The sequence below is a fragment of the Rasamsonia byssochlamydoides genome (genome assembly GCF_041956645.1).
Source record: "Rasamsonia byssochlamydoides strain NRRL 3658 unplaced genomic scaffold VTN77scaffold_70, whole genome shotgun sequence".
NCBI classification, from domain to species: domain Eukaryota; kingdom Fungi; phylum Ascomycota; class Eurotiomycetes; order Eurotiales; family Trichocomaceae; genus Rasamsonia; species Rasamsonia byssochlamydoides.
In genome coordinates, this window is record NW_027192453.1 from 71450 (window position 1) to 93747 (window position 22298).

A 22298-nucleotide genomic window follows, 5' to 3' on the forward strand; every position below is an offset into this window, starting at 1 on the left:
GCACTAGTGCAGTGGCTTTATGCTATGTCTAGTCCTGGAACCTGCCAGCAGCAAGCCAGCAGCTTCTTACTCACCCTGCTCACCACAACCGTGCAATCCCCCCGTTTTGTGAGGGAGCCAAAAATGGCCTCCATATACAGTCACCTGCCTGGCCAGCCAGCAACCGGCAGCCATAGCTATAAATCCTGTCTCAGTCTCTCTTCCCCTCCCACAATCAGTCGGCCTCCATCCTAACAGTAGGGTAGCTGGGCGCTGTTTCCTCTCTACTGCTCTGTGCTCGTCTCTTCCTCAAAGGAGCCCGTGATGACTATGATTCCCCTCATCAGCAGCTCTTAACTGTCCGTGATCTTGTTACCTTCCTGTTACCTGCCAAGTAGGCTTAGGAACAATGCCCTGTTATCGACATGATACAGACTAATGCTGCATAAAGAGCAAAACATCCTATTCATTTCTTCTTACAGATCTTAATGATTAATGTAACAGCAGCTCTAAGACAGATCTGATAGAGCCTGACCATCTTCCAGGGGAAAAAAAGGGAGCAGCTTTTAGTCTCATATACCCACATAAAAGCATAACTTAAGTTAGGAGGAAGGTATGAGTCAGAGTACTTATCAGGTTCTCTATAAGGACCCTACAGATAATACTAATAAGAACTTATTAGATATTCCTAAGGATTATGGCTAATTTAACAATACTAAGAAATTATGGTTCTGACTAATAAATCATTAAGGTCAATAAGTCTCTAGAAGCCTCTCTATATATTATTTAGGATAACATGGAATTATTAATTAATACTATATAGTTACTGTTAGATAAAGGCAGCTAAGTCATTAGCAAACCTTAAATAAAGTAATATTAAAGAGGCCCTTTGTTAAGCTTCTCTAAATAATATGCATTAATTCTTGAACTGGTGCTTTAAGCTTAAATATAGGATAAATGGCTGGAAACTAAAAGGCTATAATAAATCTAGTACTCTAAAAGCAGATTAAAAGTATTTCTAAGGCTATTATATAAAAGTAACTAAGAACTTGATAAGTAAGGAAATAAGCACAGAAGTTTGCAAGGTACATCTATACTCTTCTACTCTCTCTTTAGGTATATAAAGGCATAGACTGATGTTTGCTAGTAGGGTATTCAATGCCTGGTCAATAAATATGGCCTTAATACCTAGCCATAAGAGAACAACCCTGTCTACATCAAGGACATAGTGTAACAAACCCAAATCCCATTAGCTAGTAGGTTTATCTAGAAGCTATGAGGCGGTTCAGAACGAAGAGACTAAGCTGGGGGAAAGAAGCTATCTACGAGGTCCAGCGAGATATCTCACGGATTCTGCCAGCAATATGCCTCACCGCCTAGTGCACCGCCTAGTTCGGACCGTCACACATAGTTCCCTTTAATAAGACCATCCTCCAAATATAGGAAAAATGATTTAATTTAGGTTTCTAATGTCTTCTATTATGCTTCTATAATATATTAGGTATATTCTTGATCAACTGAAAGCATGCCATCTTATCCCTTTAATACAAGCATCTCTAGGTAACCCTGTAAAAGCATCCACATAGAGGAGCCCCTATACTGATGATTGAATTCTTGCCCAAGTTTATAAAAGGCTTTTTAGGAATAATAAAGCTATATAAGATTATGAACTGCCTCTGGGCCCCTTTACTAGTCTCTATCATCTTACTGATAATAGAACAGTAATATATTTGCCTTACTAGAGATCTGTTACGAACCAACAAAACAGGAGGCTGTCCAACACAGCAATGCATAATGAAACATGACCCCGCAAGGCAGACAAGGCTAAGGGAAATCAGGTCACGTGACAAGGACGCAAATACTGATAAGATAAGAGACCAAGGACGCAGAAGGACGTCAAGGACGCAGAAGGAAAGAGACCAAGGACGCAGAAGGACGCAAAGACTGATGAAGTGACCATAGTAAGGACGTCAAAATGGACTCGGATGGAGAATTATAAAAGGACGAACACTTTCATGTATCTAGTCTTTCCTTCGATCGCGCTCAATTCAACTTGTTTACCGAGATACTTACTTGGAGGGTCAGTAAGACATCTTACTACTATTGGTATACCTCGGTATAGCTCTAGTAGGCGTTGCCTCTGACCTAGTCGCACTTGTTCTTGTTTATCTTTGGCAGCTAGCCAGTGACCCTGTTGTTATCGATATTGTTATCGTCGCCTGTTCGGCATTGACCTGTTCGGTCTTCGGTCTGTTCGACCACAGTGAAGAACCTGTTCGGTTCGCTTGATCCTTCCCTGACCACCAATCTGAGTATCTGCGACTACGGTTGGACCCAGCGCGTAACAAGATCATCTATGGCATGTCCCTTATCTTTAGTCTATATTTGAAAATTTCAACGAGATTGGTAGCCTCCTCGAGCGTTCCTTCTCATCAAACATTTCCTACGATGGATGGCAAGATAATGGTACCAGATGCAGAAGACTTGTCTATGCGCGCTGATTACTTTAAAGCCGAGTATGCAGAGTTCGTCAAGTCTGTGCATCGCCGAGAAGGAACCGCGAATCGCATCCGGTATATGGATTGTAACGGCATTTTTTACGTTCTATAATTTACAACAATTTTGCTATATCAATAAATGCATGGGTTTATCGTATTCGGTCTACCTGCAGTGCAGGCTTTCAGAAGCTGATAAACTTTCAAAATTCATTGCTCCGGGCTCTATATTTAGCACTTCACTACCATCAGACATGTTAGTTTATCCATTTAGCATAAGAATTTCACGATCATGACTAATAACACTGTTGATATGAAAGCGAAGGGAGAGAGTCGTAGGAAGGAGAGGATGAGAGTCTTGTTGGAGTGGGAATGCTCTCTGCATTACAGCAACTTGGTATTCTCACCACTGGCCAAAGCTGACCAGACACCGTTTGATATTCCAGTTAGGGTGGTATTCTGGAGGTGGTGTACATATAGCCCCTTAGACCTTCGGCTATGGCTGAGAGAATCATGTGACAAGAAACGACCGCTGTCAGTTAGGTACCAATGTGTCGGAGTCACAGGACTTACGACTCAACTTACACTGGAATATTTTATCACATTCTTCAACGTGATAATATATATCAGAAGTTGGACAAAGCCAAGTCATAAATGAGGGGCCTGTCAACCCCACCATGACAGTTTGGTGGCAGAAAAAATATTCTTGCTAACCCGGTGAGGAAACCTTGGGCACCCTTGGGCACCTGAAAAGTTAATTATAAAAGCCAGATTGAAACGATGCTTCATCCTGCAGACAAACCGTTACTGTAATCGAAGGTACCTATCTGTGATTGGACTACTTTCTCCTTTGCCTATAGGCCGCCAAGGCGAGCGCCATCGACGGCATTCTTTGTAAGCCCCCCGTGTTGTCGCTAGTATACAACGTTGTATATAGACTGGGAGACATGCGGCGACCAGCCAGGAAACTTTTGACACGTTTACAGCGTCATGCTGGCTCCAAAGCGCCCTTGCCTCAGGTCAGGTGACATGTGTTTAGACAACCACGCAGAGTATGGGCAAGCAATATTACATTTAATTGGCACAGGTACGGCAGTACTATAACTACGAGTCTTTGGGTGGGGGAAAAAGGGGTAACCTAAAAGCTCAATGATGTCTTGTTCGATAGTATTGCAAGGTTCAATACTTCTCCATTTGGAGATGAGTATCTCGATGACGTCCCTGCTGCTCCGATTGCCGAATTAGATGATATTCTGGGTGAAGATAGCGATGGAAGTGCTGTCTGATTCTTCCGGTAGTTGTCCTACCAGGGCACCCCGGCTTTGCGGTATACGACCATGCCAAGCGAGACTATATATGTGTTAGTGGACCAACTTCCACTTGGTGTCTGTATACTGGCCGGTTTTGGCTCCGGCTTCCAGTCTGCGAGGCGAAGATCTTTGCCTGCCGTTGTCAGAACTGCCAATATGAGAGAGATCTTTCATCTCTTTTGATGTTCTCGCTAGAAACTGACCTGGGGAGATCAATAGGTAAGGTGATTCTGAAGGAAGGAAGGAGGATATCTTTCACTAGAAAACAACGCGACCTCGCCTATTCGAAGCGGGAGCTCTGATTGGCCAGCGAGATCGATCCGCCTCACGTGCATCTTCGTTGACACGCGAATCGAGGTACCTGCCTGAGGGACTAACGAGAGCCCTGCCGGTGGTTCTACCACCACGCCACCTGCGGGCATTACCTCGATCCATATTTTGCAAGACAGGGGAGTTGACGCTAAAAAAAAAGGGTGTCAGTCGACGTGGCTTCCCCTCCCGTGACAGCTCGCTGCTTGAGCCAACATGCTAAGCAGCCGGCGCGTGGGAGATAAATAGTATAATTATTGTACATACAGTAGCAAGTATTAGGACGGATCGCTAGATACAGTATTTACTGTATATATCCTCCCTGCACAACTACAGATACCTAGGGGCCTATTCCTATTACCGATTTTTACCGGCGTGGGATTGAAGCGGATTACTCGGGAGTACTCCGTAGACTCTTCTTCTGGCTCGGCATGCCTATCACTGATCGGCACTGCCTAGGATGTCTAACAATGCAACATGAAGGCGGTCGGTGATGAGGGCTGCAGTCGAGCAAGATTACTGGACGCCTACTATGTAGTGCTGACTGCCGGAAGCGGATCTCCCCGCGACCTAACGGGAACAACGGCTGACTGACACGGGTCACAAGCCAATGGCCGAAAAATGGCCATTACATGACTCAGGTCCAGCCTGGCAATCAGTATTTTGCCATTCATCCAAAAATGACTGCCATGATATTTCTTGCAAGCCTTTGACTTCCTCGCCCTGTAGGCAAATCAATCATGGCTGAAGGGGCTGATACCACGGAGCAGGAACACCTTACTGTTGAGGTTGATGACGTGGTCTGTATAATCTCTACCCCTCTCCCCTAAGGGATATATCTAACAATTCTCCTCTAGTCCACGGTGAATGATTCCGTATATGGAGATGAGCTGTTCGCAATTTCCTCTTGACCCCTTCAAGGTGACGAAGACTGACAGAGATCGAAGTTCTAATTATAGCACTTCTCTGACCTCATCTGTCCTCAATTTTCGAAAGGAGAATGGCAGAACATACCATGGATATCGTGATGGCAGTAAGTCTACCTAAACTCTTGTTACGGAGGCTGCTGACCGGAAAAGGTTACCTCATGCCAAATGATGAGGATGAGGCAGATCGGCTGGATATTCTGCATGAAATGTTTCTGACAATGACCGATCGCAAGCTCTTCCTGGCGCCTATTGGTGATTCCCCACAGCATGTCATCGACCTTGGTACTGGAACTGGGATTTGGGCCCTAGACTTTGGTAAACATTACAGAGCCGTCCTATCTGACTTAGGCATATGCTTACCATCAGCTGGCTTAAAGGTGACCAGTATCCTTCTGCAGAGGTAGGCTATTACTATGCGGATGATTGAGTATGCGCTAAGCTTCGATGTAGGTCATTGGTGTTGACCTGAGCCCTATTCAACCGACTATGTATTTGAATCCCCCTCCCCTATTGTGGACGCAACTACTAAGAAGCTGTATCATTGCCATAGGGTTTCTCCAAATGTGAAATTTCTCGTCGATGACATAGAACAGGAGTGGCTTTATAACAAACCATTTGACTTCATTCATGGCCGATTCCTTACACTTTCTATCAAGGACTACAAGAAGCTCATAAAGCAGGCTTATGAGTTGAGTCATTCACTGCCTTTTTTTTTTGTTTTGACCAGTCCTTACTGACTTGGCTAGCAATACTGTCCCTGGGGGCTGGGTGGAATTTCAAGACTGGGACGAGAAGATTTACTCTCAAGATGGAAGTACCAAGAACACCTCTATCGAACAGTACTTTAACGTTACTGTTGATGAATTTGAGCGTGCAGGAATTGTAACACGTACTGGGCGGCATCTTGAGGGGTGGTTTCGTGAAACAGGCTTTGAGGACATCCATGTCAAGAAGTTTTTGATCCCTATGGGAACCTGGCCCAAAGATGAACGTTTGGTATGTATATTGTTTTCGACAATTTACTTTAAAGAAATGCGGAAACTTACAGTAAACCAGAAAAAAATTGGCATGTGGAATCTGTTACAGGGAGAGACTGGTTTTGAAGCCGGTGCAATGGCTGTCTTGACACGATATGCAGGATGGACAAAGGACGAGGTGACAGTTCTGGTTGCGAAGACAAGAAATGATGCAAGGAATCCAGCAATTCACGGACTGTTTGACTTGTGAGTGGATCTCTTCCTATGTCCGATGTGTTTTCCATTGGTGCAGTGCAAAATCTGACAACATTTCTTAGCTACATTGTATACGGGCGGAAGCCACTGAAACCGCAGTGATGCCATGCAGTATGAGCCACATTCAATGAAAGTTCAGGTCACTAAGGATATGATTTTTGATTTTGTGGATTCCAGCCTGTTATTCTTTTCGACCTGGAGATAACCATGTTTCTCCCCTCCCCTGCAAGGTATATGGACACCGGTGTGTTGTGCAATGTTCTGAGAATATCCAGTATGCTATGTACCTAGTAACACCAGCAATTTCCACAGTTTACTTAAAAAGAATGCTTTTCTTAGACCACAGCCGGTTAGAATAATCCAGACAACAAGGGGACCAATAACAGGAAGATGTCAGTTTCTAGGAAGCCTAGGAATAAAGAGATCTCACCCATGAAGCAGCTGGTTGTCCAAGCCATAGCCGTTACCTCAGCGTCTCAGACGTGCACACGAGACGTGGGACTAGCACCAAATAGGAAAGCAGTGTGCTGACATAAGCCATATGTGGTGCACGTCTGAGTTACCTCAGTTTCCTCAGACTATATTACTTAGATTTGACGTGTCAGACGACATGTGGCTCTGTATTGAATTAAACCAGATCCGGCCAATTCTAGGGACCCACATCAATCTATGGTCTGAGGACCGAATGCACTCCCATAATACTACTTGTCAAATGTTTTTTTTCCAAATCCAGCACAGCTTTGAGGTAAGAGTTCATACTTGAGTTATAGACTAAACTAGCTGTGTAGATTACTATGGAATCATTAGAATCATCAAATCTAGCCCCTATGGCGAGAAATGACGCGCCTGACACGTGTGGAAACCCCATCTCATTATAGACCGATACCAGCAACCCTCCACTGAAAAAAATGATGCACCCTTGACACCAATAACCCAACTACCTACATCTGGTGTTTGGACATGTGAGAGAGGGTAGATATGGTGCTTAGAGAGCTCTAAGAGAAACATCAATAGTCAATCAAGGATTTGCTCTATGATATGGTAATTGCAGAGTCAACAAAGTGCTATAGCGCAACCCTCAAAACGCACATAAAAAAGTCTTATAGAGGCCATTAAACAGGAGGAAATAACAGAGTGGCTATTACACCATTTAGAAGAACTCCAGGATATTGGTAATTCAAATCTGGTCAGCCATCTATGTGCTGAACTCCAATGGATAGGTACACCAGAAGTTGGGCTTGGGGAGTTCACTCCAGAGGCGCAAATCCATGATATAGATATCCCTAGTATGGCAGAGCGCATATAAAAGGCCGCACCTAAGTTGTGTGGCTTACTTATGAGCCTCATGGAACCACATTGTGCCAGCCAGAGGCAGACTATAAAAGAATACCAGGGCTATATAGTGATGATTTATGCTATATTGGCATTTGCTTCTTCTCCAAGGAAATGCAACAACCTCCCTATGCTACTTGGCCTGCATCTACATTCAATGGGAGTTATCTGGCTGGGTTTGGTATTATACCAAACTACCAAACTATAGCTAGGAGGCGTGGCGAGTTGGCTGAGATCAGAGAAGAAACCCCCCCCCCCCCCCCCATTGTATAGAAGGTTAAATATAATACCTTTACTACATGTTATAATGTCAATCACTAACAATATATTAGAGACAAATTAAGGAGGTAATGCAATTAGCCCATGGCAACATTATTCTTTCTTGGGACAACTTCAACTATAGTCAGACAGTATGGCATTAGACACTCCAAGATCTAGTGCAACATGTCTGTGCTACTACTGGCAAGCTTTGCATTGGCCACCATATACCCCCCAGAGGGCTACATAAATCAATGTTCCATCCTGAGATTGCTCTCAATCTGTGTAATATCTACCTAGCACCAGGTAACAGCAATCAATGTCCTCTATCAGTATTAGTACTACTAGATTGCAGAAGCTATCCATTTTATACTCATCAGGAGGCAGTAGAAACACTTTTTACTGACAATGTACCTTCTGCTAGTGGCCCAATGAAGCCGCGCATAAATCTTGTTAGATGGCCTGAGTTCCTAAAAGTTGAATGCCTTGCGCTGCGCAAAACACCATATTATGGCCTCAGTCCTATCCTAGAAAATAAGGGCACAATAAGTGGCACATATAATGTGATCAATAAGGTGTTTAAGGAGCAGCTAGGATATGCTTCTACAAAGTATTTTGACAACCCATTATACCTGGTGTATGGGGACCAGAAGACAATATTGTTGATCCATACTGTCCAGAAAGAACGCCTAGAAGCTACCCTGCCATATAACCAGTATAACTAGATTTTAGCTGTACTAGGTTTGTTCTATTGGCGCACAAATTATATAGATATGCTCTACAATCTATATTCAGGGCACGAGAGCACGGCTGTGGGATCGACGCTGTACCATAATAAAAACTATCTTGGTATAGTACAGGGTAATAAGAGCCCATTCCACCATAAAGAAGAAGTGGCAATATGGGCATTTGATGCAAGGGTCACAGCTCTATTCTACCAATTCCTTCTACCTACTACATCGATTGCTTACAGGGAGTAAGTTGACTCTTATATTAAGACTGCTGGCCGGTCTTCGTTCCTTCACATGATTTAAAAGATATACCTTGCTATCTTTACAGTTAAAGAGCAATGTCAACCTAAACTAAAGGAAAAGGAACCAGAGGCCACCCACTTAGTTGACTATGAATTTTCAGTACACACAAAGTTTCTCCAGCAGATGGAGATATATAAGTCATTTAAATACGCCATTAAACACGCCAATATAGGGATTACACAGCATGTATTTGCCCGATGCTGTCTACTTTTCCATGGCAGTAATAAGTCCAAGTACGCCTTTCTGTCATTATATATGACATGGCTTACCCAGACTAAAGCTGCTGACGAAGCGCTGCAGAATCCTATCTTAGCCAATGGTCTAATCAATCTCCGCGGTACTAAGGGTGGGTAGTTTGAGATGGACAGGTTAAATGAATTCTTTAACCTTTAAATGAAGACTCTGATGGCTACACAGCGCACATCAACCGTTGCTACCATGTTTCACCATACTACTTTAATAGCCAGCTACTGCACCAATTTAAAGGTCACTATTGAAGCAGCATTCAGTAAATATACTAATGGGAGGCATCAGGTCAAAGATGCAAGTGCTGAAGTACGCAATCTAGGGTTTAAGATAGCGAAGTCCTTGTCAAGAAGGAAATACCCACGAGGGCGGCCTTCACCCTTCCACCCTATAGATATTTTATCGCGGGGAGTAGCAATAAGCATTCTTTGCTAATTTCTCCAGCTGATGCTGGGTTAAAAAACAAGAAGCTATTAAGAGGAACGATCGCCCTTGATATATGATCTGAGACTGTTCTTTAGTCCATCTCCTGATATCATCAAGTACTCTTCTGCACCTGGCCATCCAACCATTACCCAGCTCATAATAGAGATAATATTTATCTAATCTACCAAGCTGGTATGTCAGGTTGCAGTTATAGCAACAGCACTCTTTTCAGATCCCCTCTTCCTAAAAGATAGATACGAATAGCAAGGGCCTCTCCCCTTAGGTCAAAGAGTAACAAGAACGACTAAGTCAGAGGCACGCCTACTAAAGCTATACAGAGTATACTAATAGTAGTTCATAGTCTTACTGACCCTCCAAGGAATCAACAAAGTATGAAACTTAAATTAAATGCAATCGAGAGAAAGACTAGATAGTAGATACAAGAGCAAAAGTGTCTATCCTTTTATAATCCTTCCTGTAGTCCCTGATACCCCTTCTCCTATAGTCCCTCCTAGACTCTCCCCTATAGTCCTTCTGTGGACTAGTTTCTATAGTCCCTCGTGGACTTTCTCACATAGTCCCTTCATGGACTATCCTAGTCACATGCCCTGGGACTCTCTGCTGAGTCACGTGATTTCCGTAGCCTTGCTCTCTGTCTTGCGGGGTATCGAGTCTCATCATGCGCTGCTGTGCTGGACAGCCTCCCCATTCTGTTGGTCCGTAACAGGCTAGTCCTATTAAGGAATAGTCATTTTTAAGCGCTCATAGGGCTAGCCGCCTGACTATCAGATCAAAAACTTAAATAAACGTATCCTACTACACGATACTACGCATTTCACAACTTGGAGAAGAGGCCTAAAACTAAGACTATCCTTTAGTCTGATATAGACACCTTTAGTATATATGTAAGTCCTAGAGACTATGCAAGACAAAGCACCCTGACAGAAGCAATACTCTCCCAGGATGTCTGCTGCCATATCGCAAATCACATTGAAGGGACAGAGTGTGCTCACCTTGTCCAGAGAAGTCAAAGCATTTTGGTTTCAACAAAACTTGATGAGTAGGTATGGCAAACCTTCTCGGCCAGGTTGCAAGCCAATAGACAATTCCCACAATATGATCCTCCTTTGGTCTTATATACACACGTCATTCGACTACAAGCGCTTTGCATTCATCCCTAAACCTCAATGTTCTGCGTCTAATGACACAAGTACAGTGGCAACTAGGTCTGCCGCCTACATCACCCACATATTTTATCTCCTGAGCCGCATGAACTCACACCCCTCTATCACAATTTCAGCCTGCAACCTCTTTTAATAATTATCGATATTGTCTCTCAACACTCTGTAACTACTCTACAAGTATAATATTGGCCAGTGTCCTGGGTCTCCAGACGCCTGGATATCTGACGCGAGACTATGGCCCTGAACTCTGTGTCCAAGATCGAGGGGCATGGGTTGCGATTACTGAGGCTGAGCATCTGGGGCTGGGTAGCTGGGTAGAATTACCTAGAACTTTGTGCCTGAGGCACTTGTCCCTGGCCCGCCTTGGGCACAGGACCGCGGTCCGTCGGGTGCTATGCTGCACGAGGGATATCGAGGTTCCATGTAGGCCTTAGACACCTCACCCATAGAGAGGATTTTTTCGACTTCCTATTACATAATCATCAACCTCAATTGGGGCTGAGTATCTTTATGCTGGCCAAGAAGCGTGTTGGCTGGGTCTTTGCGGAGGTACCTCGAATTGAAGATAGAGCGGACATTGATCAGGGGGCCAGTTCCAGGTAGTATGCATTTCCTTCCTTGGCAATAATCTTAGATAGGCCTCCCATTTCGTTGTCGAGCTTCTTACTAGGTCGATCTATCTTCCAATTCTTAGTCGAGACAAGGACAGAATCCCCAACTACAAAATTGATATTGCGGGGACAATGGATTGGCAGAATAGAGTCTTGCGGATGTAGGCAATCCAGGATGTTCTCGAAAGGAAATTTGTAATAGCAATAAATTCAGGAGTGCGCCATACCTTTGGTTTTGTTCTCTCAAAACTGCCAAAATAGTGGTCAGAGTACAAAACTTTAGCTAAAGCCCCTCTTATTAAAAGTAGACCTTATTTTACTGACGGCCTAACCACAACCCCTTACTAGCTTAAACTTCCTTCAGCTGCTCTAGGCTGCTATACTGCCGCTATGTTGCTTCCTTATGCTCGTGTTAGCTCCTGAAGCCTGCCATGATGCTGACGCTGGCTATTTTACTACCACTCTGCCTTAGCTTCTGCAAGCTGTCTCTGGCTGTCTTTTGCTCTTGCTGCACTCAGTCACATGATAAGTTAAAGCAGCCATGCTGCCCAGGCATAACTAAACCGGTTGCGAACTATGTTCAATTTGGGGCACGAGTATAAAAGGTACTCTGATGACGTTGCGTTCCAATCCTAATATTTCTCTTCCGGCCCTTTTTTGAGCCAATTTCTCCTGGCGACAGAATGCATTTCTCACAGGCAGAGCATAGACAGACACTGCTCAAAATTCTTCCACGATAACAAATTCATTGTAGGACACCCAAAATACTGGAAAAAAACTGATGCAGATGTAGAAGACATCACAAGCTTAGTTTTTCTGGACCCTTAGGCCTCTGCCCGTATACAGCATAGCTATAATAATAAGCAAGTCAGTTACTATATAATAAATATACACAAAGTCAGGGGTATCAGCTCACAAATCAAAAAATGCGTGAATCTTGGGATTCCTTGCATCACTTCTTGTCTGCGCGACCAGGACAGTTACCTCGTCTTTGGACCATCCCTCATATCGGGTTAAGACGGCCATTGCAGCAGCTTCAAAGCCCGTCTCTGCCTGGAGGAGATTCCATAGGCCAAGTTTTTTCTAGTTCACTATGTCAGTTTACTTATTTTTTTTTCTTCCCTCCCTAGTTGTCATACTTACTAAACGTTCATCCTTTGGCCAGGTTCCCATAGGGATTATATACTTCTGAACATGGATGTTTTCAAAGCCGGCATCAGGGAACCACCCTTCTAGCTTGGGGCCTGGATCTAATTCATATCCTGTCTTTGTGAATGCACTGCGGGTAACTTCATAGTACTGTTGTATAGAAGTGTCTTTGGTAGAGCCATCTGCACAGCGCAACGTGGTATCCCAGTCATGGATTTCTACCCAGCCTCCAGGGGCAGTATTACTAGTTACATATATCAGTAAGCAGTTGTAAGAAGATTAGTTAGATACTTAACTTATAAGCTTGCTGTATTAGCTTCTTGTAGTCCTTAATAGAAGACATCAGATATCGGGCATGGATATAGTCAAAAGGCTGGTCATAAACCCATTCTGCCTCAATGTCGTCAATAAGGAATTTCACATTTGGAGGAACCCTACAGGAATAATTAAGCATTTTGGCAGTTTATTTTATAATAAGAGGAGGACTTACAAGGATGGCTGAATAGGACTGAGATCAACACCGATGACCTAGGCACATGAAAGTTTAGCAAATGCTACTTCATCACCTGGTAATGGTTATCTACCTACCTCTGCAGAAGGGAACTGTTCACCAAAGTCGATGGCCCAAATTCCGGTTCCAGTGCCAAGGTCAAGGGCCCGCTGAGGTGAATCGCCAATAGGGGCAAGAAGGAGCTTCCGATCCATCATTGTCAATGTCATTTCATGCATCATGTCCAGTCGATTTGCCTCATCCTCATCATTGGGCAAGAGGTAAGCTTTATCTTATTAGCAGGAGCAGTCATTAATTCCTTCAGTATAAAACTTACCACCATCATGGTATCCATGATACGTTCTACCGTTCTCCTTTCGATAATTGAGAACAGACGAGGTCAAAGAGGCGCTGTAACTGGACCTGGTCCAAATCAGTCTTCAGACATCCATAAAGAATGCTGGATGGATTACGAACAGTTCGTCTCCATAGGTCGAATCATTTTCGGTAGCCTAGATCAAGGTTATCCAATGTGTGGGCAAAGCAGGATGGATCATACATACCCTGTCATCAACTTCAATCGCGGGGTTCACCTCAGCCATGATTAGGTTGCTTATGCGCAGATGAAGGATGTCAGCGTAGCACAGGGGTTCTAAGAGGAAGAGCACAAAGTGACTGAGAAGATGATAAGATCACTGGGAGTCCGATGGCACCCAGGAGCTTATATGCAGAGAATGAATGCCTGTCACATTACTGCCATTGGTGTGTTCTCAAAATGATCCAAGTGACAGGTTTGGTGTTAGTAGCACCATGGCACAGAAACGATGGGCAACCTGACTCATTAGGTGGTCTGCATCGTGACTAGACGGCGGCATACTGCGAATCTCCGCTTCCGCTAGTCCTGCACGGACAGGGGCCAGGCCAAGCGATCACCTGTCAGCATTACTGTCACCGCGACAATCCCGGCAAATGTCATCCGCCTCGATTCATATTCCCGCTTTTATACCGATTCCGGAAGGTGTTCATTCTGGGAATACCCGTTGGAATCAGAGAACTTGTCCAATACTCAGAGCATAGCTGGCTTGTATTATACTGTATATATCCAGTAAGGGAAGGAGAAGTGGACACAGGAAACGTTCAACGGGTCTTACGGTTTTTCTTTTTTTTTTTCTCCTCTTCTTCTTCTTTTTTTTTTGGCACCCACCGTTTTTTTTTTTNATCAGAGTTGGTTCACTGTGCCAACTCGCCCTTACCCTGCATTAAAGCGTCTATGCTCTGCCTGTGGATGGAGGTGGGCATCTGGCGCGCTACCAAATGGACATGAATATATAATATTGTTTAGTAAGATAATTCCTGCTATCCAGCCAACTTCTTCATTTATTAATGTTCACTATAGATGTCGGTTATCCAAACGCCTCCCAAACCCGCCAGGAATTGCGGGCTTCTGCCTTTGGCCCTTGTCTTCGACCGAGAGCAATAAGCTTTCTGGCGACTGCTCTCTTATCCCCAGCAGATGTAAGGAAGGATTTTGCAGCCTCAAATACAAGACCGAGCCAGGAGTCGCTGATGCCGTCTATCAATGCCTCGGTCTGTGGGCAGCTCGCGGACGCCGCCTTGATAAGCAAGCCTTCCAGATCAGACAGCAAACCCACCGCACTCGGAGTATGGGACCCTGCTAGACCCCATCCTCGGAGAAAGCAGCCCAAGGTGGTTTGTAAAAGCTCCTCGCGAGATAGCCGACTTCGCTCGTTACTGTCCAGGGATGCTTTCGAGACAACAGGCGTCCCGTAGTACCGGAGATGTCTCAGTGGGAGAGACCAGTGGACACTGTTGGGAGCCTTGACCATTGGGGCTTGTCTCCAGGCCGATCGTGAAGGTGGTGCTATCAGGGAAACTGTCGTCCTGTTGGAGCACCTCCTTCCGAGGAGAAGAAACAACCGACAGATTTGGAAAGAGGTGCCATGCATAGATGGCCAGAAGAAGCTCCCCGCTCTGCACTGCTTGCAATGTCCCCTTGATGAGCGCCTCCATCTGCGTCAAGGCATTCTTCTAGGCGCTCATGACACTTTCATATGTTGTCTGTTCGGTATTGACGGGCACTTGGACTTTGGTCCATTACCAAACGAAGCCTCGTTACTTGTTCACTTTTTGCTTCATCTGCTGCGCGCAACCAAGCACGCGCACTTGCGTCCCACTCGGCCAGCTGCTCACGGGACAGCTCCTGCCCTGCCGCCACTAGAGTTGGCATGTGGCCAGTATTAGTCTCGCTGAAGTCTCTATTAATTTCTTCTTCCCTCATCTCGACAATCTCCGCCCAAATTGCGGTGGCATATGGCGCATCCGACATTTGAGCAAGCATGCAAGCAAGGAGGTGCACGGTAATTGCTCCGCTGCCTAATGTAGCTGCTGCCCACGGGCTAGTGGCATCTGTTCCTGCTTGTTAGGCAAACACACTGTAGCTGCTGCGTCGTTTGAGATGGATCGATGACCGCTTTGCTATCTCAGATGCTCGCCTATCAGGCCAGGAGGTTGTGGCAGCGATAGTTCGAAAAGAGCGCCGAGCTACCGAGCCGTGATGTGAGGCCTGCCGTTCTCAGCCGCCTGGACATTAAGATCCTGGTATAATAAATAAGGTCGATAATGCTAAAGGCATGGTTGATAATGCTGCCTCCTATTAGGATCAAAAAGGGAGAACAGACTATTAATAGCCTCTATGGACCCAATCTCTCAGATATAATCTGTAGCTGATATACTCTTTACCTACAAAATAGCAGTATGATCTCAAAAACTGTGAAGACTCCATTAAGATCAATTATGACCCAGCATACCATGTCTTTTGATCTTTGTGCTTTACGCATCTTGATGTTTTTTTTTCCCTTTCCTTCTTTGTTGATTCTGCTCTTTCTAGATAGAGTGGTTAGATCAAATCAACTTAATATTATCCCTATGATGGGGTCCTAATATAGAATTGACCTTCTAATCTGAATGTGAAGTCATACAGATCGAATCCGGCCTTAAAAAGTAGTCTGAGTTTTTTTTTTTAAAAAAAAAAAAGAGTCGAACTTTTCATAAACGGTTTTGGGAGGAGAGCTTTTTGTTTAATGCTGAATCCATTTTTAACATTTACCGGGAAACTGCTTGAACCACACCTCTCTTGCCGTCAATTGCAGTTTCTGCTCCCGAATTAGCCTCTGATTGTTCTGATGTACCAGCTGGAGGGCACAATCCTTATGAACTTGCCAACATGTGTGCGGGTCAAAAATACACTCGGCTGTCAGGGCAGGTGTTCATGTGTAGCTGTAGCCTGCTTCGTCGCTGCTCCGACATATGGTTTCAGAATATCAGCGCCCACGAGCTCATGGTGATAAGCGCTGTACATTCGAAGAATAAGACACGTAGTAATTAAATAACAGAGCATAATTTGATTGGAGATTTTTCAGTTCTATATAAAAGATGTCATATGTAAAGCTTAAGAGTGGTGGTTCTGAGCTCAAGAACGAACGAGATATAGAATTATTTTCATGAAGAAAAAAAGGTGCTTCTGCTCCCGAAGGGCTAGAAAACCCTTCTATTATCAGAGTTGTCCTTAACCCGGGCGCCGGAGAAATTATAATCACCATATTATTCATGGTGAGCAGAGATGGCTTTCTTGGAGAAAATAAGTGGAAAGATTCGAGTAAAACGTAGTCTCAAAACGCTCATGTGTCGCATTCTGAACTTAGCTCAAGGATCTCCTTCATCCACTTCAGAGACTTGCTTTGGACATCGCAGATCCTGCGTGAGGGAGTCCTTCGGTATACCAGAGTCCGGCAAAGGTCTCGCGTGATTCTCCTCGGTGCTGGACCAATAGCTGTTTCCCAAATTGTGGTTGTTCGATTCGTGCTGAGCATGTACCTGTATTCCGCATTTGGTGGCCATTTCAGGTCTATATGGCGTTGATGGTGCTCAGGCAGGGCTCCTTCTACTTGTAATTCAGAGAATGATCTCGTCGCAAGTATACAACCATGCATACACCACAACAAAACGTCCATCGTCCAAACGCCGGATATCAGATACTTTAGCGTAACCTTTCCCACCATCCTCTACGTGAACCACGGCAATTTCTCCAAGTCGAAGTCGTGTCTCCAATGAAGCTAGCTCTGCCCAAGCTATTTCGGCCCATGGCTTTCCTCCACCTACGGGCAGAGGTCTGAAATCCTTCATTCCGGATTGTTGGACTTGATAGATCATTTCCGCAGATGGTGGAGCGCAGTCATGTTTTTCAGAATGCGCTGTCAGTCTACGTATCATGGTGTCGTCAAGGCTCGCCGAATGGTGATATTGTGATCTGGACGGTGTATCGGGAACCTGTCCTATCCTTGCGAGAATCTCAGGGCCTGGGGTGGCCACCTATATCCAGCCCCGAATTATTATTTGATGTTCCATGCGGAGAAAATGACTATGATAGCCTGTGGAAACCGTAAAGGGCCAGTTCTTACCTCTTCTGAAACTTGCCCCTGTGAGGAAGGCATTTCTTTGCAGGGATTACTGATGTTGTCAACGGCGTTTGGATGAGGCAGTATCCGCTCCTGATGGACGAACTGTCCCAATATGGAGCATAAACTTTTAACCTCTGAAAAGATGATACCCTGCACCCAACGTTTGGCAATCTTCTCAAGCCCCGTTGTGTACTGTTGTTGGATCTCAGGAGGGTATTGGGCTGGTGGTCCATGCTGCGCCATGAAGCGCTGAGCAAAATTTTGCCGCAGGCGCAGCAATCTGTGGGTATAGAGCTGCTAGTAGCTTTTGAAAGTTTGGCGGTAGCTGACTACCATTTGTCTGGGTGGTGGCGATCACCATCTGCTGATGATGCTGCTATTGAGCGGCCATCTGGGGAGTACTTTGATGATTTTGGTTCTGGGTAATCTGTAGCTGTTGCCGCTGCTGCTGAGCCATGTGCATTTGAGCAAGTTGAGCACGCATCAACTGGGCTTGATAGGCTTGCTTTGCAACCTTCTGCATCTGCCGGTGGCCCTGTTGCTGAGATTGCAACATCTGCTAAGCCTGAATAGTTTGCTGGGCATTTGCATCGGCTTGCATTAAGAAAGTTGTTGAGGCTCAAGTTGGCAGTGATCAAGGTGCCCTTACTGCGCCAGCAATTGTTCCTGCCTTTCACTGAAATAGAATTTGCTTCTCGAGCCCGTGGTGTGAGACCCGTGAAGAGATAGACAAGATGCATTCGACTTTGACGCTATTTCTTTATCTTGAATCAACGTTCTGCATGTTGTAGTAGGATCGCTTTGGCGGTCTTCCTCCAGGATATCACTCACGTGAATTGTCGGATATGGCGTTTTCTCCCGAAATCTTTTGACGGCTGCTGGGACTCATTCCACACGAGTGGTTCACATCTTGTGCAAGGGTTACGTGAAATAAATAAGATGCAATCAGAGGTTCATGAAACTCCAAAGGGTCGATTATATGATGCTTTCCATTCCGATCGGTCAGCTGCCATTCCAACCCAGGTGGACGGTCAAGTCGGACGAAGGAGCCTTTGGATTGTACTACGGAAGCGTGCAAAGATGGGCGTGGCTTGCCTTTGCAAAAATGTTTTTCTGGGGGCGACCCCTTCGTTTGTGTTATTGAGCGCAACAAATTTAAGGCACTCCTGTAATGGGCGGCAAAACAACTGAGAGTTTATCAGAAATGTCACCTCACTAACAGAACAGAATTTCCTGTTGAACAAGAAAGTCAAGTCATCATAAATGCGAATCAAACGTCTTGCGTCTTTGAAGAGACCGCAGTATCACTGCCACTGTACGCAGTAAGTTAAGGTCAAATATTCCGGACATGGTATACCCTGCTTTAATCTTGTGAGTCTTACCCCAACGCTAGGGTGGCCAGTATATCATCAACTACCACGTGGAGGCTCGATTGCACCTTAAGAGCTAAATCACCGATTGCAATGCGGTAAAAAGGCTTGGTTGATTTCCGGGAGCAGCGCGGCAACTGTTCATACGTTCAACCCTTAAGCGATCTACACTCAATCTATCCAGAATCTACAAAGGTCTGGTGCATTCAACCCACGACAAGATTAGTGAGTTGGATTTGTAAATATTCTAAGTGGCCGACTCCATAGTCTGTTTATTCAGGCTACTTTAGGTTAGTGCCTTCAACCCGAATCTGTTCATGAGAATAGCGGCGGTAATATTGCGGCCCATATTTCTCCGGGTGTGAGCGAGATGATTCATGCTGGTCACTGGATGCTCTGGTCGCAGCACCGTCTTCCTGATCTCCATCACTTGCACCTCCAGCTCTTCGGCCTCCTTCCATCGTCCCCGATTCCGGTACGTGGATGCTACCCAAGTAATACCAGTAAGTGTTTCTTGATGCTCTTGCCTAAGCCTTTTTCTCCTCTTCTCTACTACCTCTTCAAACAATATCTCCGCTTCGTGATATCTCCCGTCACTATGAAGGCATTTTCCAACCTTGGAAACCAACTGTTCCCGGTCCTGTGTCTCATTCTGGAACGCCTTACTTTGCAGGATCGACTGAGCATGAGGGAGGTATAACCGCTATAACATCCGATTCTCATGATCATCGGTAGGAAAAGTCCTATTTAATTGAGCTCCCATCTCAGCAGTCAATTTACCAAGTGTAGCTTCCTTTCTGAGCCAATTTCCGGTCGCTAAATGCACTAATTGGTGGAGATTGAGAAAGCCATTGCCCGATTCTACTTTGATGAAGGAGTAAGCTCTTAAGAGCCCAAGCGTATCTTGTTGCTTGATCTGTGAACCACTAGGTGGAAGAAGTGACAGTGGGATTTTCTGTGGATTAATATAAGATATCAATGATAGATAGTCCGCGGCCATGTGATGCACTGTTCCTTGACTTGCATTTCTGAGCGCTGCTCTCCGGTTGCTCGACGGTATGGCTTGCTCAGATCTTACAGCACTGTGGTTTCCTTTGCTAGAGACACAAACTATATTGAGGGAAAAGTATTGATAGTATGACTCCCATCTCTCCTTGCGCTTGTTAATGGATCCACTAACATTACCACCCAGCCTCCATCGGCAGGTCTCTTAAGGGACGCGTTCAAGGATTCCCTCTTACTGGGCTATAAACCTACTATTCGGGCCCATAAGTTGGGTTGGGAAAGCAGAAGCAACTATGACGTTGGCCTCTCACCAGCGGATACCTGTTCCATTCCCGATATCTCATACCTAGGTACTCTTTGAATCCACCCGTTCACTACATGGCCATGCTCTCAGCCAATCACACGCCACGATGACATAGCCGAGTCAACATCGGGCATAGCCCGTGACATACCTACTTCCATACCACCTTGTGGAACGGATGTTATCGAGGGATAAATCAAGAGGATTGAGCTATCTAACTAGAAAGGAAATGAACTTCTCTTCCAAGAGTCAAGAATGAATGAATGACGGCTCGAATTCAGCGCTCTTTTACGTCCCCTGCATGCCTACAGTCAAGGAGTAGAATTCAGTCGCATTCTTTCATGGAATGGAACAACAAAATGGCAAAATGAAGCTGTAGATCAACGATTGGATTCGCAATGTATGCTGCAAAAGGCATAGTGTATGCGTAGCAGATTCAGAGGCATATCCCTAGGGTGACACGCCTTCAAATGCTGCTTGTCTACACCACCCGATAAGGACAAAAATCAACAACTTGATATTGGCCAGTTATTGTAGTGACATCATGGTGAAATTGACAATCTTCACATTGAGAGTGATCACTGAGAGTTTCCAGGCACTGGGAGTACCATTGGTTCGAGTATGTGCAAGTTCCGGAGCTGCAGCAGGTAGGTCCACTATAGCTTTCTCCACTGCATTGGCCGTACAATCCAGCGCACTACAACCAGAAAAAAAATTAGTTCAACAATCCATTGACTAGAGCATTTGAGAATGTGAAACTTACGCTGCTACCACTGCCACCACCACTAGGAAACAGTAATGGAAGAGGACCCACTGCTCTCATATCCCTCAGTGGAGACAATCATGTAGTTAAAGTCACCCAAATCCATTCCGAGGCTGGCCCATGCGTCAAAGTGATTTCCAGTGGTGACAGTTCCACTGGAACGTGTGTCTTGGCGGATAGACCAGTACTGGTTGAAGGTCGCAGTGCCTTCAATAGAGGGTTGATCGACCTGTGTGTGCTCATAGATGTCATATGTTGATCCATCACTATAAACACTTCCCTTGTATGTCATGCCGGAGGCGGGGTTATAGTCGCCATAGTTTTCGAGAATATAGTACTCAACAAGAGGGTTGGTAGTCCAACCATAGACAGAGAGATAAGCATTGCCCGAAGGATTAAAGCTACCAGAGTATGTAACACTCCTGGAACACAAACAGGTTTTAGTAAGCTTATTCAGATAAAACTGTTAAAAATGGGATTGCCATTCAGGGCGAATCTTACATGTAACCTCCAGGATTCCAGCCCTTTCCAGCAGTAAAGTCACCACAATTTTCCCAGGTGACACTGTATTCACCACCATCGCCATTAGTGTAGTCGACCGTTCCGCCACCATTAGTCCAGAAGGAGTAGTAGTAGCCACCACTGGTGCCAGTGGAGCTTGAGGTTAGTGTTTGGCGTTTGGAGAGCTCGCTAGGAGCGGCGAAGACTCCCGCGACGGCGGAGAAGCCAAGGGCGAGGGAGGAGAAGGACACCATGATGATGATGACGATGATGATGATGGTGATGATGGTAATGATTGATGACTGTTGAGTGAGTGCTCTCTGCAGCGAGGGAATCGACTTGCTTTTATACTTCTTCTGCCCCGGAAACGACGGCTTGAGATTGTTTCTTCACGGCCATGGTTTTCCCATGGGGTCGTCCTGGGCGCTCTCCAGCAACATGGACGAGGCCCACCGATTTTACCAGTGGCTAATTAGCTCAAATTTAGCAGTTCTCATATAGCCTTTTCTCCGAGCAATCTCTCTGGCACATCATATTCATCCGTGGTCCCTCATCGCGGAGCGAGGCTTCATTGGGCGGGTTTGTCGCCATTGCGATGCAGGGGTTTTGCCAATAGGCTGAAATCAGAAACAGTCGAAATGGAAAACAAGCTAAGGGGAAGAAATCAAACACCTTGACCTACGGGGAAGGTTGTTCAAGGAAACTGAACCCTTTGACGTTTGACCAGGGATCTGGACTTCTGAAGATCTCTCGGGTGGTTAAGGTTGGTTCGCTTCCGTTCCCTTTTAAAAATTTAGGTTTAGCGCCGGGGTGAACAATGTGGATCAGCGCCTCTTCAGCTTTTTCTTCCTGGCTCGTCAGTTGTCTCAGGTACTCCGTACGGAGTATGCTCAATT

The 22298-nt window shown here is 45.2% G+C and overlaps 4 protein-coding genes across 4 annotated transcripts; 1 reads left to right on the forward strand and 3 right to left on the reverse strand.

The window, feature by feature from the left end:
* Nucleotides 1-4833: 4833 nt before the first annotated feature.
* VTN77DRAFT_8348 (uncharacterized protein) lies at nucleotides 4834-6356 on the forward strand (the record flags this gene model as incomplete). Its single annotated transcript, XM_069424836.1, has 10 exons — nucleotides 4834-4893; nucleotides 4951-4985; nucleotides 5041-5126; nucleotides 5173-5337; nucleotides 5400-5422; nucleotides 5473-5510; nucleotides 5573-5710; nucleotides 5769-6018; nucleotides 6079-6245; nucleotides 6317-6356. 10 exons carry the CDS (start codon nucleotides 4834-4836, stop codon nucleotides 6354-6356), a joined length of 1002 nt encoding a protein of 333 aa, XP_069274762.1.
* A 5788-nt stretch (nucleotides 6357-12144) lies between these two features.
* On the reverse strand, nucleotides 12145-13586 carry VTN77DRAFT_8349 (uncharacterized protein; the record flags this gene model as incomplete). Its single annotated transcript, XM_069424837.1, has 9 exons — nucleotides 12145-12196; nucleotides 12262-12428; nucleotides 12489-12738; nucleotides 12791-12928; nucleotides 12985-13022; nucleotides 13083-13270; nucleotides 13322-13407; nucleotides 13462-13496; nucleotides 13548-13586. 9 exons carry the CDS (start codon nucleotides 13584-13586, stop codon nucleotides 12145-12147), a joined length of 993 nt encoding a protein of 330 aa, XP_069274763.1.
* An 801-nt stretch (nucleotides 13587-14387) lies between these two features.
* On the reverse strand, nucleotides 14388-15331 carry VTN77DRAFT_8350 (uncharacterized protein; the record flags this gene model as incomplete). The annotated part of the gene is made up of 3 exons (XM_069424839.1): nucleotides 14388-14749; nucleotides 14829-15033; nucleotides 15104-15331. The coding sequence occupies 3 exons, from the start codon at nucleotides 15329-15331 to the stop codon at nucleotides 14388-14390; spliced, it is 795 nt and encodes a 264-aa protein (XP_069274764.1).
* A 5592-nt stretch (nucleotides 15332-20923) lies between these two features.
* Nucleotides 20924-21656, reverse strand: VTN77DRAFT_8351 (uncharacterized protein; the record flags this gene model as incomplete). The annotated part of the gene is made up of 2 exons (XM_069424840.1): nucleotides 20924-21323; nucleotides 21403-21656. 2 exons carry the CDS (start codon nucleotides 21654-21656, stop codon nucleotides 20924-20926), a joined length of 654 nt encoding a protein of 217 aa, XP_069274765.1.
* Between the last annotated feature and the right edge of the window lie 642 nt (nucleotides 21657-22298).